The sequence below is a fragment of the Orycteropus afer genome, unplaced genomic scaffold (assembly GCF_000298275.1).
Source record: "Orycteropus afer afer isolate SDZICR_OR568_19922 unplaced genomic scaffold, OryAfe1.0 scaffold00011, whole genome shotgun sequence".
Lineage (NCBI taxonomy): Eukaryota > Metazoa > Chordata > Mammalia > Tubulidentata > Orycteropodidae > Orycteropus > Orycteropus afer.
This window is the reverse complement of record NW_006921598.1, coordinates 13,726,050-13,743,859: the sequence shown is the minus strand read 5'-3', so window position 1 is coordinate 13,743,859 and position 17,810 is coordinate 13,726,050. Positions and strand designations below refer to the sequence as shown.

Below are 17,810 nucleotides of genomic sequence, written 5' to 3'. Positions count from 1 at the left end.
CCTTGGGTTTCCGAGGCAGTATCACTACGGAAGGAGGATTGCCCAACCTTCCTTCCGAGGAGTGGCTGGTGGGTTTGAACCGCCAGCCTTCTGGTGAGCAGTCAGGACACATTAATAATAAAAACAGAGATTACTTGAAAGCATGCAAACCAACTCCCTCTCCCATTCATGGATTTAAATTTATCCCCTATCTCTGCAAGTAACAACTGCATTCATCAGCTCTTTAAACTGAACCTTGGGTCATCCTTGATCATTTCTTATCCTTCAGTCAAACCTAGTAAGTATAATTCTATCTTCTAAGTACCATATGTAATCCACTATAGTGTCCTAACATTTCCTCTCACCCGTGCTCCCCACATATACACACCAAATATTTTGGCATAACTGAATGTATTAATATTGGGAGATGCAGACAAAAGTCAAATGATTATTTGCAATATTTAATTAATCAATTTAATTCCATGTGCATACTGAAAATAACATAAAATAGATTTAGAAATATGACTTTTCCTCATCATTACTTTTAAATAATTTTATTCAAATGTTTCCAGCTTCTATTCGTTTGGCCGGTTTTTAAGTTTTATATAAATGAAATCTTAATGTATGTATTCTTTTATGTTTTGCTTTTTTCATTCAACAGTTATGTTTCTAAGATTTATCCACACTTTTGCAAGTTGCTACCCACACTGAGCAAGTTGTTGTTGTTACTTGTCACGAGAGTCAATTCTAACTCATGAACTATAGTTTAATCATTTTTATTGCTACATATTTAATGTTATGAACCTAACCATAATTTATCTGTCCATTCTACTGCTGATAAACATTTGCATTGTTTCTAGTTTGGGCTACTACACATAATGCTGCTACAAATATTCATAAAGATTCCACAGCATAGACATCAGAAGGGAACTGCCGAGTCATTCAAAATGCTAAACTGTTTTTCGAACTGGTTTTATAAATGGTTTTCCCACTAACTGTGTATGAGAGTTTTTTTTGCTTCATATCTGCATCAACGCTTGGCACATGGTATCGTTGTACCTTTTTTTGCTTTCACCAGTCTGGGGTTATCTCAATAGGATTTTAATTTGATTTCCTGTACTAACCAAATTGGGCATCTTTCCGTATATTTATTTGTTGTTGTTATGTGCCATAGAGTCAGACCTGACTCATAGAGACCCCTCCTTGGGTGTCCGAGGTAGTATCACTATGGAAGTAGATTGCCCAACCTTCCTTCGAGGAGTGGCTAGTGGGTTTGAACTGCCTGCTTTCTGGTTAGCAGTCAAGTGCTTTAGGCACTAGGCTACCAGAGTTCCTAGGCTATTTATATTTCTTTTTGTGACAGCCTTTTCAAGTTTTCACCCATTTTTGTTGTATTGTCTTCTTTCTAAACTGTGTAAATTCTTTATGTGCTCTAGATCCAAGTCTTTTCTTGGTTTTGTCATTCAGATATATTTTCCCACTGTGTAGCTGTCTTTTCATGGTCTTTATGGCTTCTTTTTATGAATAAAAGTTTTAATTTTAGCATAGCTAGCATTGTAGATATTTTATCTTATTAGTGCTTTTAAAAAATCTGTTTTGTGAAAGTGATGACAATTTGTACCTGGCTTTTTGCTTCATTTGTTCTGTAAACTTTGTGTCTACTCTGTCATCTCAACACAACAATATTCAGATTACAGCTACTGATAACAATGGCCTTCTTCTAAGTATTTTTATAAAAATACATATATAAATATACACTGAAAAAAATAAATTTTGCTTAGCACATAAATGAAAGACATTAAAATCTTTCCCTATTCTTAGAATAGGATCATGAAGCTATTCTCTTATATAATCTTTTAAAACCTTTATAGGTTTCCTAAATGGAATTTTTTTGGTATGAGTTGAAATACACCTACTCCTCACTTATATAATGACTTGATTAGGTTCCAAAGACCAGGTTATTACACGAAAATTGGTGTTATACGAGAGCCTGGCCACCTCATGTCTGGCACTGGTGTCCCTACCACTCTTCATTGCTCACTGTGTCTCAGGTGTCCATCACAACTCAGGATGCACAAGGCACAGCAGGGCCCCCTTCTCCACCACCGTGGAGTCCGCAGGAGGTTAGGGGTGGTGGTGGTGGTCAGGGATTGCTTGACGCCTCCGGAGAGCAGCTAGGGCCCACCAATATCTGGCCATACTCCAGCCCTCTGCACAGCCCTCCATGCTTCATTTTTCCCTTCTGGAAGATCAGCCAGCCCCAGAGATAGGCCTTGGCAGGAGGCTCCAGGGCCTGTGAGTAGGTAAGACCTGGCCACCTGGGCCTGACAGAGATGGCAGAAAGGTCTCTTTGGAAGAGACTTTCAAGCCCCTGCCCAATTCTTGCAGCCCTGGTTCCCACCACCTCCCTGCATGCTGCCCACCTGCCCCATGTTCCTCTGCCCAACTTGGGTAATAAGAACCAATGCAGCCCCAATGACCTCATTCCCTCTCACAAACTCCACCTCCTGTGCATGCATACTGCCCACCTACCATGCACTACTAGCCACAGCCCAGCCCAGTTCTTTCTCCAAACCTGGGTAAAAATGAATGGCTGGTAGCCTAGGTGACCTTGCTCCCTCTCACAAAACTTACCCTTCTTCTCTTCCTCCCAACTCTTACCTCAGCTCCTCATTAATGTGCAAAATAGTTAGATAACAGATTTTTTTCTATTGTTGTAAATGCAAAATGTCAAATGAGACAGTCGATAAGTGAATAGGTGTTTATACCCAATTGTCCCAGCAGCACTTTTTTTTTTAAATTTTTATTGTGATTTGGGTGAAAATTTACAAAGCAAATCCATTGTCTGCAATTTCCCACAATGGAACAGCTCCCCTCTTATTTCCTCCCCATAGTTACCTCTAACCTGTGTCCTTCCCTCCCATGCACTCCTGCCCCCACCCCCAGCTGTCTCCCTGTGCATACACAGCCCTTCTATTCTCTCATGATTGCTCTCTTCAAGGAGGGTATCTACCTAATGTAAATATTCAGTTCATATGCCTCCAGCAGCATTTTTTAAAATGTTGGTTCCTTCCTCATTCTTCTGTAGTGCCACCTCTCACAAATCACAGATGTCTGGGTCTGTTTGGGGGCTCTCTGTTTTCGTCCATGGGTTTATTAATTACTATAAAAGGAGCCCTGGTGGTACAAATTATTAATTAATATAAAAAGAGCCCTGTTTAAGTGTTTGACTACTAACTGAAAAGTTAGGCTGACCCCACCCAGCAGCTCCACAGGAAAACCACCTGGCAATCTACTTCCGTAAAGATGACAGACACAAAAACTCCATGGAGCAGCTCAACTCTGTTACATGGGGTCACCATGAGCTAGAATCAGTTGATGGCACCCAACAAACACCACCACCACCACTATCTAGTTTATAAGTCAAGACATAAGACAAGAGTTATCCAACCCCCTTCCTTTAAAGTTTCTTAGCTATTTGGTCAGATCTTATAAATTATAGACTCAGCTTATCAAATTTCTCTCTCTCTCTCATTGTTGGATTTTGACTAGGACTGCATTATATCTAAAATTTACATCTTTATAATATTGCAGCTGCTCAACAATAAATATGATTTCAATTCACATGGATCTTTAATATCCCTTAACAAAATTTAAAAATTTTTCCTGTATGGATGGGTTCCGCCTAACTATGTATGGTCTCACACATACATAGTCTTGCTAGATTTAGTCCCAGATACTGATTTTAAATTCCTCTAACACCCTCCTCTAAACTGCTATTAGGGCTATATTTCTGAAACTCAAATCTGACAAAGTTACAATCATTTAAAACCTACCAGTGACCCCTGAGATCAATTCCAAATTCCTTACTGACACACCTGGTCTAACTTACCTTTCTAGCCTCACTCCCTGAACATGTGACCTACTCTCCAAATATTCCCAACTGTCTCCTTCTTCCATGCCTCTGTACATGACATTCCCTCCAATTGGGATGACCTCATCCATCTCCTCCTTTTTCAAGATCTAGACAAATAAGACTTTCCTAAGAAAGTCTTTCCTGATCCCTTAAGAAGAATCAGTTGTTTCTTTCTTTTAAACTTTTGTTGTTGTTGTTATGTGCCGTCGAGTCGGACCCGACTCATAGCGACCCCTCCTTGGGTTTCCGAGGCAGTATCACTACGGAAGTAGTATTGCCCAACCTTCCTTCTGAGGAGTGGCTGGTGGGTTTGAACCGCCAGCCGTCTGGTTAGCAGGCAAGTATCTTAGCCACTATGCTACCAGAGCTCCCTCTTTTAAACTATACCTTCAAATATGGGTAATACATACAAACATATAGTGGAAAGGCACTTAAGGGGGAAGAAAATAGTATAAATAAAGGTACTAAGGCAAAAGAATATAAGGAATTCAATTTTGCCACTCCTCGGAAGGAAGGTTGGGCAATCCTACTTCCGTAGTGATGCTGCCTCGGAAACCCAAGGAGGGGTCGCTATGAGTCGGGGCCGACTCGACGGCACATAACAACAACAACAACAACAACAAAGGGTAAAAGGAAATAATAAAAGACAAAACTGGAAAGGTATATTGGTATCTAACCACATAATGATTTTCACAGGACTCCAGATTAAAGATTTAATGTGGTGACAAAGAGAAAGCCACCAAAGTTTTCAGACATGATCAAAGGTTTCAGACATGATCAAAGCTATGCTTTAAAAAGAAGGTTAATCTAGCCATGGTATATGGGATGAACTGGTATATGGGATGAACTGGTACATAGGAAGACGACGGGAACTTAGGAGACTAGTCAGGAAATTTACTATAGTCCAAACAAGACACAATGAAAACCTGAATTGAGACAGTAGTAAAGATTAAAAAAGAAGAAAAAAAAAAAAAGTATTAATATACCAAAAAGTAAAACTGATGGAATTTGAAAACTAATTGCTTAGTGTGAGCATTAGGTAATGCTAATGTTTTATAAGCATGAATGATTGTAAGCCATTAATAGATTTAGTTAGATATGGGTTCCAAGAATATGATGGGGTATCAGGAGGTAATATCTAACTGGTTATTGGGAAAGTATAACTAAAGGTCAGACTGCATTTGGGAAACAATGCCATCTTCACATAGGTAAGAACTAAAATTGTTGAGACTGGCAGGAAGAAAATTAAGGACTGAGCCTTGGGAAACACCTGTATTTAGGTGTGGGCATAGAGGAGGCTTGGGTAGGGCAGAAATGGAGGAACAGAAAGAGAAATAAGTCAGTATGTGTTAATAAAAGCCAGAAGAGAAGAACTTCTCAAGGAAAGAAGACACTGCAAAAGGGGTCAAGAAAAGTGGGGAGTAAGCAACTCTACCTAGAATGTAACAACATAGCAATGAAATCACTGACAATGGCATGGAATGGGGATTAAGTTTCTTAAACCAGTGGTCTCCAGAGCAGGATGTGTGCATTCTGGGAGGTCTATGAGACAATTCATTAAAAATTTTAGAACTACCAAACCAAAAACCCACTGCCACTAAGTCAATCGATCCTTTTTAAAATTTCTTGTGTGTGTGTGTATGGTTATAATATGTGTAATACATTAATGGTTAGAGAAGACAATCTACCTGGGTTTCTGTTACCTCATCACTATTTAGACAAACTATATATAAGTAAATAATTCATCCAAAAGTGATAACTAGCATTAGATGCTCAAGTATTACAACACAGAATCATTTTATGAAACATTATCTTCAAAAAATACTACCTTCAGGAAAGGCAACATACCAAAAGTGAGTGAACAACACAGCAACTCAAGGAAAAGGAAGGCAAAAAGAGGTACAGACAACAAAGATGAACACTTTTACATGCACAATACTGCATTCATAGAGGCTGAATGATCAGGTATATCTAGGCAAAAGGGAACATGCCCATGACCATATATAAATTTTGCAGATGATATTTCTACATACATATTTTTATGTACTATAAGAATGCTCTAATATAGCTAATGGGTTAAAGTTATGATAACTTCTCAGCCACAGCCAAACACCCTGAGGGAATTGGTCACTGGGTCCACAGGCTTGGGCCCATAGTTGTGGAGGACATCAAACTCAACTGGCATAACATACTACACAAAAACATTGTTCTACATCCTACTTTGGTAAGTAGTGATAAAGGTCTTAAAAGTTTGCAAGTGGCCATCTAAGATGAAACAATTGGTCTCTCCTCTTCTAAAGCAAAGAAGAATGAAGAAAACCAAAGACACATGTAAACAATGAGTCCAAGGGACTGGTGGACAACACAAACCACAGCATGCATGACCCTGAGACCAGAAGAACTAGATGTTGCCTGCTAATAATGTCAACCACTCAGAAGGGATCAAAATAGGAGATCATGAACAGAGTGGAAGAAAAATGTGGACTCAAAGTCATAAAAAGACCAGGCTTACTGGTCTGAAAGAGGCTGGTGAAACCCCCAAGACTATGGCCCCTAGTCACCCTTTGGGCCTGGAATTGAACTCACTCCCATGGCATCCAGCCAAATAAGACAGGCATGTGGGATGAACATTAACATCAGGTAGGTACATGCTTTAGAACAATCAACGATAGGTGATTAGAAGGGCAGTATTTGCACAGGGAGAAGCTCAGAGGGTGGGACTGCATGGGAAAGGATACAGTGAAAGGACAACCATGAGGAAGAAGTGGGGAGAGAGCTATTATATTCTGGGGCTTGCAATCAATGTCATGAAACAAAATGTGTACGAACTGTTGTATGGAAAATGAATTTGCTCTGTAAACTTTGACCCAATTTAAAAAAAAAAGCTATCTTCAATCTGTAACAGGAATAATTAAAATAAAATGGTTTCACTCTCAATAAGTCAATCATAGAAGGGCAAATATTCTATTAGTCCATTATTATAAAAAGTCAAGGAAAGGTTTAAAATTTTTTAAGAACTGGTTTCCCTCTCCCAGTTACCTGTGCTTTGACTATGGATTTTATATCTGCCATAATAAAAATCAATTAAAAAAACAGAGCAAGTGTAAGATTTCTGGCACATCTTTAATTTCCTTTAAAACAGTACTAGTGAAAATGGGATAATCTATGGACCTACAAAATTATCTCACTAATTACAAAGTTACTTTGAAACTAAGGATCAAGATTTTATTTACCAAAATTATTTTTCTAAATTGTTAATGAAAACAAATTAAAATACTGAAAGAAGAAAGGCTTCCACACAGTTTACCTCATAATGCATATTCAATGCTAGAATTTTACAGCCAACAATTACGCTTTAAATAAAATACATGTAGAGAAGTACCACAGAATGAAATTTTCTCAGAATACTAGTAAGATTAGTTAAAAAAACCAGTTTATACAAAGCTTCCTTATGTGAATTACTACTATAATATACTCAAGGAAAATTAGGATTTAAGGAATATTTATGTTTTAAAACACAAAATACAGAAGAATATAACTTTAAAAAAGATATAGGAGAAAGCAATCAAGTATTAAACTGAATCAAATGTCAACATATTTGGTCTTTGTTAAGTATTTTATAAGAAGCTTCAAAGACTATAGCCATTCATATATATGTGATAAAAACACATATTTATCTATGTTGAAAACATCATCATTACTTTTCTTACACTTTGGTTCAAAAAATAAGGCAAAAAGACATTGGATAAGAAAATTTTCTATGACAGAGCATATGGCTAGTAATAACTGTTTAAATAATCAAAGTTCACAGATAGACGCACTAAAGTCTTCATCTGACAACCTATTTCTAAAGGCAGAAATAAAGCCCTCTGGAATTAGACACATTTTTATAAAGTAACCAGTGAATCTGAAAATGCTCATTTCTTTTTCCTTCAGTTTATCCTCTTACATATGATTCTTTAAATGGACTTACCAAGATTTACATCTGGTAGTATTTTATCAAGAAACTGTGTTTCCCCACCATTGGGGGAGAGAAAATCTGCCAGAAGTTGACTATTACTCAGTTCTGGATGCTGCAAAAGTTTCTTAAATTGAAAAAAAGAAGAAAAAAAAAACAATTTAAAAATCAAGAATGATGATCTAAATGACATCGAAGTAACTTTAAAAAAAAAAAAAAAAAAACTAAGAAAAGCTCAAGAGCTATTTAATTTACAAAATAGCAAAAAGGCTTCACTTATAGAGGGAATTCCACAGCACAGTACGTGAAGACCTCAGCCTCTACAGGCAGATACATGTCTCTGAATCCTAGCTCTACCATTTACTAGCTAGTTGTTGTTGTTATGTGCCATCAAGTCGACCTGACTCATAGTGACCCCTCCTTGGGTTTCCGAGGCAGTATCACTACGGAAGTAGATTGCTCTATCTTCCTTCCGAGGAGTGGCTGGTGGGTTTGAACCGCCAGCCTTCTAGTTAGCAGTCAAGTGCCTTAGCCACTATGCTACCAGAGCTCCCATAGCTAGGGGATCCTAGAAAAGTTCCTAAACTACCTCATCTGTAAAATGGTGATAACACTACCTGCACTTTATAGTGTTGTTATATAAAACAGTTAGCACAGTACTTCACATACACAAAAGAATAAACATTAACTAATATTCTTTCTCAGTTCTGCAACTATAAAATAAGAGTTACAATATACAACTTTCTTGACCATTAAAAGAAATTGGCACAAAGGGTTCTGTAGAAAGCTAAATGTGAAATAATTACTTGGAAAATCTGCTTGCTGCTATTCTTGGAATACTATTTTCTTTCAAGATAAAAAGATTTTTAAAGCCAAACACCCTCTTACCCACGAACAAAAATCTACATAAACAAAATATCAGTACCAAACCAAAACCCCAGCCTACTGCCATCAAGTCGATTACAACTCATAGTGACCCTAAAGAACAGAGAACTGCTCCATAGGGTTTCCAGGGCTGTAATCTTTATGGAAGAAGACTCCCACATCTTTCTCCCAAGAAGTGGCTGGTAGGTTCAAACCGCCGACCTTTTGGTAGCAACCGACCACTTTAATCCCTGTGTCACCAGCTAAGTATCAGTACAGTAACACATAATTTAACTCCATACAATCAGAAAATATTTCTTCTTAAATGAAGTTCTTTAATTCTTCTTGTTGTTGTCGTTTTGTGCCAGCACGTCGGACCCGACTCACAGCAACCCCTCTTTGCATTTTCAAGGAGGTATCACTATGGAAGTAGATTGCCCAACCTTCCTTCAAAACAGTCTATTCAAATAATGTATTAATGGTATTGATAAAGACACAGATTAATATATGCTGTATTCAAACATCCTTGTAGCAATTAACAGTTAATTTCATATTTTAACTCATACTACCAAAACATTATACAGAAAATACTTTCTGAATTAAAAGCATTCAACTGTTTCAAGTACAGAAAATAAAATATAAATACCCCTTTACATAGCTGAGTATTTTTAATTTAAAATGTATATATTTTTTGATTAAGGGCATCCAAATTTTACTGAATTAACACTTAATAAAAAACTACAAATTTCCATGGCTAAATTTAAAAAGACCTTCTTTTTAAAACAAATAAAACTATCTTATTTTTAGTCTTATCCATTTGACAAAGAAAGATAGTAATTAATTTTGGAGAGCCAGAAGTCTCAAACAAGTAACTTTTTTGATGATTGCACCATCTACTGGAGTAATACACCAATTACATTGTTTACACAATATATGGGCACACACTTAGAAAAATGGAAATCCAATTCCAAGAGGTGAATGCCAGTCAGGAAATCCCAGAAAATGGAAAAACACCTGTGCACTGAAAATGAAAAAGGCCTGAGGATCAAAACAGGGGAGAGGAGTCCAAAGTTCACAAAGTGCTAAAATCAAAACAAAATCAAACAAAAAAGACAGTAACAAAAACTACCCCATGTATTCTTAGAATATATTGAATATTTTATACCAAATTTTTTTTATTTCTTTTTTTATTAACTTCTCATGCCAAAAATTTTAAACTAAGCTCAATACATTTTTCTACTAAGAAAACACTTAGTATTTCACTAGGTATCCATTTAAAAATAAAAAATAAAAACAGAATTCTGTTGGCAAAAACTCATTTTAAAATCCACATGGGAAAAAAAAAAGAAAAATTTAAAAATCCACAGACAGGTATTTGTAAAGCAAAGCATATCTATGCAAGAGAAAAATAAGAGAATGCTATGATTAATGATCTTTTAAATTAAATGGTATCATTGATGCTATACCTGTAGATATTCCTGAAATTCTTCTCTCTTTGACTTTAAGAATTCATAATTTTTAGGGCCAATGATCCTCTTAGAAGGAAGCTGGGCATCAGGAAATGTGCCTGAAAATGGTATATATTAAAGTTATTACAGCCCTACTTCTATATTAAACACCTAATTGATAAATTTACTATGGCAAATTAAGATTCACAATGCTGCCTCAGAGTGATACATTATCCTTTAAGTAACCTTCATAACATCAGAGAACTTCAAGTCAGAAGGCCAGACCAAAGAACTTGAGTATATAATGATGTTCAAAATATTACTCTATTTCAACAATCACTCTTCTTTGCAAGAGACTGCCTTCTAACTATTAATATAGCTCTAAAAAATGATCATGAGGTTATTTTGAAATCAGCAGAATTCTATACGACAGGATTTCTGAAGAAATACTTGCTCCCTCATGGAAAAATTGGTAGCATTTGTCAATGCTATATAAACATAAAAACACAATTTAAAACCAAGACCATGCTTTCTTAAATAAGGCTGACTTTGAAAGTTCAGTATCCAAAAGGAACAATACTGTTGGGAATCCAAATAACTTTGGCTGGTCTGGGACTTCAAGGTTGTAGATAACTTATCTTTTCTCAGTTATAAATCAGAAAAGTTCTCAGAGAAAGAACAAGACAAGGATGGCTTTGCATCAGATTGGAAGAGACAAAAGAGAAAAACCATTTGAAGACAAGCTATGGAGTAGGTTCTTGTATTTTCTGTCTTCCTGTGATAATCTCCTTATGATACCCTTAGCTCTTATAGTACGATAAAGAAGGTTCCCCACTCTTCTCAATTCAGAACCAATCTAAATCTGGATCAAGGGACACTCCACAGAGCTTTTCTAAAATAAAATTACTAAGAACACTCAAACTCACTAACCTACATACAAAATGGCTAGAACTGCTTCTTCACTATATTGCTGACATTAACAAAAATAAATAAATGAGAACATGAGAAAGAACTAAGAAGAAAGTGCTCCTTTTCCAACTGATCTACCCTCAAAAGAAACCTTCAACTACAAGTTTTGTTTCTATATCTAAATCTAAGAGCTAAATTGGGACATTCTCCATGATGCACAGCAAACATGTTTACCCAGGAAGATGATGATACAAGAACAAAAGCAACCTTGAAATGCCTGGTTTAAATTCTGTCACTTCAAAATAAAAAAAAAAATTAAACTTAAAATACAGTTAAATAATAGGTACCTTTTAATTTTTATTATTAAAAAAATAAATGTACATTATAAAAAGTTTTAGAATACTGATAAGCAAAAATAAGAAAATAAAAACAGTACATTCTTACTACTCTCTATCTACATCCTGTTGTTGTTGGTAGTTACAGCTGTGTCAGCTCCAACTCATGGTGACCTCATGTATAACATGAGGTCATGTATAACAGAACAAAGCATTGCCTGGTTCTGGGCATCATCATAATTATTTTTATGTTTGAGTCCACTGTGGTCGCTACTGTGTCAATCTATCTCGTTGAGGATTTTCCTCATTTTAGTTGGCTCACTACCTTACCAGACACGATGCCCTTCTTCAGACATCAGTCTTTCCTGATGACACGTCCAAAGTAAAGAAGCCGGAGTCCCACCATTCTTGCTTCCAAGGAGCATTCTGGTTATATTTTTCCTAAGACTGATTTGTTCTTTCTTTTGGCAGTCCACACCATAGTGCTTTTCAGTAAGAGTGCGTATCAGTGCCAAAGATAAATTTCTTTGCTAGAACTTCTTAAAATCAAAATCTAATTTGGCACACCTGCACTCCAGAAGGCTAATATTGAAATGTAAAGTTTTATTAAAAAAAGAACAACCTACCATGAAATTCTGTTAGTTTTGATTCAAGTACATAGAATTCAAGATATCTTCTATAGACAGACCAATGTTCAGGCTCATGCCCAACTGTAAATTGAATGAATATACATTGAATAACAAATACTTTCATAACCTACTACTGAAAGGATACAGTATTTAAAACACTAAGTACACAAAGTTGGAAATTATTTGAGTCTTCATAATTTATTACTTTTTTGGCATCACACTATTAAAATATTTTATACCACATTTTAATTTTAAATTACTGAGAAAAGGTTGATAAATATCATCTATCTATGAAGTTACTCAAGAACATTTATCTTTTTTAACAATGGAATCACACAGCTGGAGGAAAATAAGAAATTACGTTCACAAAAAAGATATGTGTTGAGAAAAATGTGTAACAGATACTTAGATCTCAATACTATTTAGCAAACTGTCCTGATCTAATACAGAATAGCACGCACTGTCCAACAGAACTTCCTGCAATCATGAAAAATTTAGATGTCTGCATTGACTAATACAGCTCCAGGTGGCTACTGAGCACTTGAAACGTACTTACACAACTAAAGAACTGAAATTTTCATTTTAATGCCACATGAGCTAAAGGCTATCAAATTAGACAGCACAGTATAAACTAATGGTTTAAAGAATATGTCTAGAATTAAGTTACCTATTCCAATTCCATTTCCACTGTTTGCTAACTATGTAGCCTTGGACAATAACTTAACCTCACTGTGCCCTGATTTGCTTAGATATAGAGCAGGACTAATCATACCTATCACATAAAATAATTCACAAAAACACTTTTACACAGTGCACAACAAAGAGTAAGCAACATAGTGTAAGCACCCCAAAAAATGTTAACTTCTATTATTAGCATCTCATAACATTCTAGCATAATTTTGAAAATGCAATGGGTCAAGTCAACCAAAACCACAATTCAAAACTGGATTCAGGAAAAAAAACAACTTGATATAGTCACAACCTATTAAGCAAGTCTTAGTTTTCTTCTTTGACAATGGTGTTAAAGGTGTGCATTACATTGCATTTTGGTTCTTAAAATCCTGACATTACTATTTTGCTATACATTAAGAAAACAACAACAACAACCTGACTCATGGTGACCTCAGAGCACAACTATATTCCATAGAGTTTTGATTTTCTGCCAATAGATCACCAGGCTTTCTTCCAAAGCACCTCTTATAGGACTCAAACTTCCAACTTAGTAGTCCAATGTATTAACTGTTAGTATCACCCAGGGACTCCACACATACTGTAACAATGTAGGAAATAACATTTTTTTTCCCCCTCACAGGCCACATTTCCTAAGAACACATTAAACTAGAGACGTCTGACACACAGCTGGCAAAAATTATCTTTGGAATACAAGTTTTAAGATATTTTTGGATTTAATTTTATGTTTACATTATTAAACCAAACCTTTTAAAATAAAACACAAAAATTATAGATAAATGTCAAAAAGGCAAAAACGAAAGTATATTCCCAAAATATTTAAAAGCATATCATAAATAAATCTATCCAAAAGAAGTTACTGCTTCCCATATCAATTTGTTTATTTATACTGAAAGGGATTTATATCTAAACAGTTCAATGTTTTAAACAATTTCCTGATAGACAAGATGAACAGTATGGGAAAAACCAGATTTAAGTACTGGGTACAGGAAGGAGATGGACCTAAAAGCTACCCAGGGCTTTTCTTTTTTCAGTTCTTTCCAACGCTTAAAATACCAATCAGTAGAAACAGCAGACAAACGGTACAAACAAAACGATGTTAAAAAATGCAATCAGCCTCTCACTGCTTCAATGGTTTGTCTGTGTATCTGTTAGAATGTTGAGGGCAAACAGAGACCATAGAAAGACTGAACAGCAACTGTAGCAAAATCAAGCAGCACTGCTTCAGAACCAGACAGAGGCAAGATCCAGCCTGGTATTTAGTTATAATAGGAAAAATCTAAGCTAGCTCCTCTTGACATTCTTCTTTCCCAATTCCTATGATTTATGTTCTTGAAATAACAACAGCTTCAGAGAAAAGTTGTTGTTGTTGTTATTTGCCGTCGAGTCAGCCCCGACTCATAGCGACCCCTCCTTGGGTTTCCGAGGCAGTATCACTACCAAGTAGGATTGCCCAACCTTCAGAGAAAAGTTATAACCCCTAATATTTTAAAAAAGTAAACATGGGGAATTATTAGCACTGAACTTCATACCATCAGTCACTTCTCTGTCCAAACAATTTCCTAACATTGTCATGTTTTTTCCTTCTTTCCTCACAGATACCTCCTCTTACTGAGCTCAACTTTATTATTCTGCTCATCATTCCCAAAATGTGCATGACTTTTTTTGTTTTTGCTTATACCAGCTGACCCACCTCTTGGACAAAGTCCAAGGTAGTGACTATCTTACTATGGATGCTGTTTACCCTGTTTCTATTATAGTCTATACCTCTAACAATCAAAAGAAAAAAGAGTGAAACATGAAGAAAATTTGCTGTAAAGTTGTATTTGATCGTATTTTTATCAACTCTAACTAGCTCATGACAATCAGGGAGAGAAAATGCTGTCTTAATTAGACTTGTATAATACCTGACATAGTACTGCATGCATTGACATAGTACTGCATGCATTAATGACAGTTAGTGTAACAGCCAATGATGAGGGCAACAAATCCATTAAAAGAGCATTATATAAAATGCCTCACTGGATTGTCAAGTGACTTGTAGGCATCTGCTCAGTAAGTGTTGGCCGAATGGATTAATTAACTGATAACAGAGAAAACCTAAGCTTTTATCCAGTTTCCTATTCTAGACACTTAACTTCTAGATAAGAACAACAATTAGAAATAACAAAATGCTTATCATACCTGATAATAAAAGATTCATGGGCATCTTTTAAGAAAGGCATTCATATAGATTCCTACCTGCTTGTCTATCATTTCTTTCAACATCAATACAAAACACAGGAATTCTCTCCTTTTTCTCCTTTCTTTCAGAAGTGGGATCCTCAAAAAAGTCAACATATGGAATGCTAATTTTCCATGCAGCAAGGTTTCGGGGAGTAGTAGGTGTGCTAACAGCTTCTGCTGGAGAATCATCTTCCATCACAACAATACCTTCTTCAATCTGGAAAATAATTATCAGGATGATTTAACATCTAATAACTTTAAAATGACATCATATAAGATTCAACTAAAAAACAGTATGTCTATACAAGTTTTATAATTTTTAAGGCTTCAGAAATGAGGAGTTGGTATCTAATTTTTTGCTAAAAAAAAGTAAAGAGAGAAAGTTAAAACTAACAAATTAGTAGCATCAACTACAGGATTTCTTACATGACCTATGTATGAAATGCGAAAGAGAATAGACATTTCAGAGATTATTAGAAAAAAATATTAAAAATACACACATTTTTAAAAATGTCCAACCTTTATAAGAATTCAACAAAAATTAATATACTGATGATATTTTTCATTTAGGCATGTTTAACTTTGTAAGTGATATTAGCCACTGATGGAGACTGCACAGATCTGTGATATCTTGCTCATTCCAAGTATAATGCCACAACCTTTCTGGAAACTGCTTTGGCAGTTAAGTATTTATATAGAGCCATCGAACAGCTTCAACCAAATAATTCCACTTCTAGGAATTTATTCTAATGAAACTATTCATTCCAAAAAAATAAAAAACCTGAAAAAAATGAAGAGCAGTTTATCATTATTAAACAACCAGTCTAATGGAAACTCTAAAATAAAATTTGATGGATACACCCAGATATTTCTATTATAAAGACTGAATTCAGACAAAAAAATACATAGTGAGTATATTTTAAAGCAGAACTAAATAAATTTACACAAAGATGTGAAAAGGATCCATTTCTGTGGAACTAACAAAAAAATTTTAATCTTCTTGCTTCTAAAATTATAATAATATAAGTTTTCAAAATTAAAATTTCAAGAAATATTACTGGAAGATCAATGATTAAAAAAAAATTATGTTTTAGAAATACACAGAAAGAAGAAACACTGCCTCACTGATTAAATTGGAAGAGAACACCTAGATATCTAGACATCTCTGAGACTTCTTAAAGAGAAAATATTAAACATACTCACCTTGATCACACTTTTCTTAAGGCACATGAATCAAAGGCTGTAGGACTTAGGAAATTCTCAATAGCCCAGTGTGAGAGTTGGAGCTGTGAGTCAACTTGTCTGGACCAAAATTCTGTGTGGTTTACACAGTTGTGATATGGGTTATTCTCATGATTGGATTGGAGTTTCCCTAGGGTTGTGGCCTGCTTCCAATATGTTTATGGACATCCTGGGAAAAATGAGACACTCTTCTATGATCGGGATCCCACTGTGCTGCCTACAACTGTCTGTGACCAAACAACCAACCATTCGGCCTGGAGATCTTGGATTTGACATCGTTGGACTCAAAAGCCAGTATACTGCCTGCCAACCTTGAGCTTGTCAGCCCCTGCAGCTGCATGAGTTGGGAAAAGCCTCCAGCTTGATGTTTGATCCAAGAACTTGGGAATTGCCAGCTTCTATAAGGGTGTAAGCTACTTTCTGAAGAGAAATTTCTCTATATATGCATACATATATAAGCTTTACTGGTTTTGCTGCTCTAGAGAAGCCAGCCTAACACATTTGGTACCGAGAGTGGTTCTGTTGTTGTTGTTAGGTACTGTAGAGTCGTTTCCGACTCATAGCAACTGCATGCACAGCAGAACGAAACACTGCCAGATCCTGCACCAGCTCCATGATCCCTGCTATACTTGAGCCTATCATCGCAGCCACTGGTCAATCCATCTCGTTGAAGGCCTCCCTGTCTTTCATCGACCCTCCACCCTACCAAGCATGACATCCTTCTCCAGGGAATGGTCCCTTCTGACAACATGACAAAAATAGGTGAGACGAAGTTTGGCCATTCTCGCTTCCAAGGAGCATTTCGGGTGTACTTCCAACAGGACAGATCGGTTACTTCTTTTAGCAGTCCATGGTACTTTCAGCATTCTCCGCCAGCACCACAACTCAAAAGCATCAACTCTTCTACGGTCATCCTTATTCACTGTCCAGCTCTCACATGCATACGAGGCAACTAGAAATATCATGGCTTGTGTCAGGCACACCTTAGTCCTCAAGGAGACAGCCTTGCCTTCAGCACTTGAAACAGTTCCTTTGTGGTTGACCTTCCCAGTGCTACACGTTATCTAAAGTCCTGACTGCTACTTCCATTGGCATCGATTGTAGAACGAAGCAACGAGAATTCTTTGACAACCTCAATCTTCTCTCCATTTATTGTGATATTGCTCATTGGTCCAGTTGTGTGGATTTTTGTTTTCTTTATATTGAGACGTAATCCATACTGCAAACTGTATTCTTCAAACTTCATCGGTAAGTGCCTCAAGTCATCCTCACTTTCAGCAAGCAAAGTTGTATCATCTGTGTACCTCAGGTAGTTAATGATTCCTCCTCTAATCCTGATGCCACATTTTTTTTCAGAGTCCAGCTTCTCAGATTATTTGCTCAGCATATAGACTGAATAAGTGTGGGGAAAGAATACAACCCTGACGCACACCTTTCTTGATTTTAAACCACGTAGTGTCCCATTGTTCTGTTCGAACAACAGCTTCCCGGTCAAGGTACAAGTTCCTCGTGAGTACAATCAAGTGTTTGGGAATTCCCATTCTTCTCAATGTTATCCATAATTTGTCATGATCCACACAATCAAATGCCTTTGCATAGTCAATAAAACACAAG

The 17,810-nt window shown here is 36.2% G+C and overlaps 1 protein-coding gene across 1 annotated transcript in view; it reads right to left on the bottom strand.

Moving 5' to 3' along the window:
• SNX14 (sorting nexin 14) overlaps positions 1–17,810 on the bottom strand; it is a 172,516-nt gene that overhangs the window by 18,480 nt on the left and 136,226 nt on the right. The window contains exons 18-21 of the mRNA XM_007951122.2: positions 14,970–15,171; positions 12,036–12,119; positions 10,184–10,284; positions 7,869–7,980 (exon numbers count right to left, since the gene is read on the bottom strand). Coding sequence (XP_007949313.1) covers positions 7,869–7,980; positions 10,184–10,284; positions 12,036–12,119; positions 14,970–15,171 — 499 coding nt within the window. The remainder of the gene's footprint in view (positions 1–7,868; positions 7,981–10,183; positions 10,285–12,035; positions 12,120–14,969; positions 15,172–17,810) is intronic.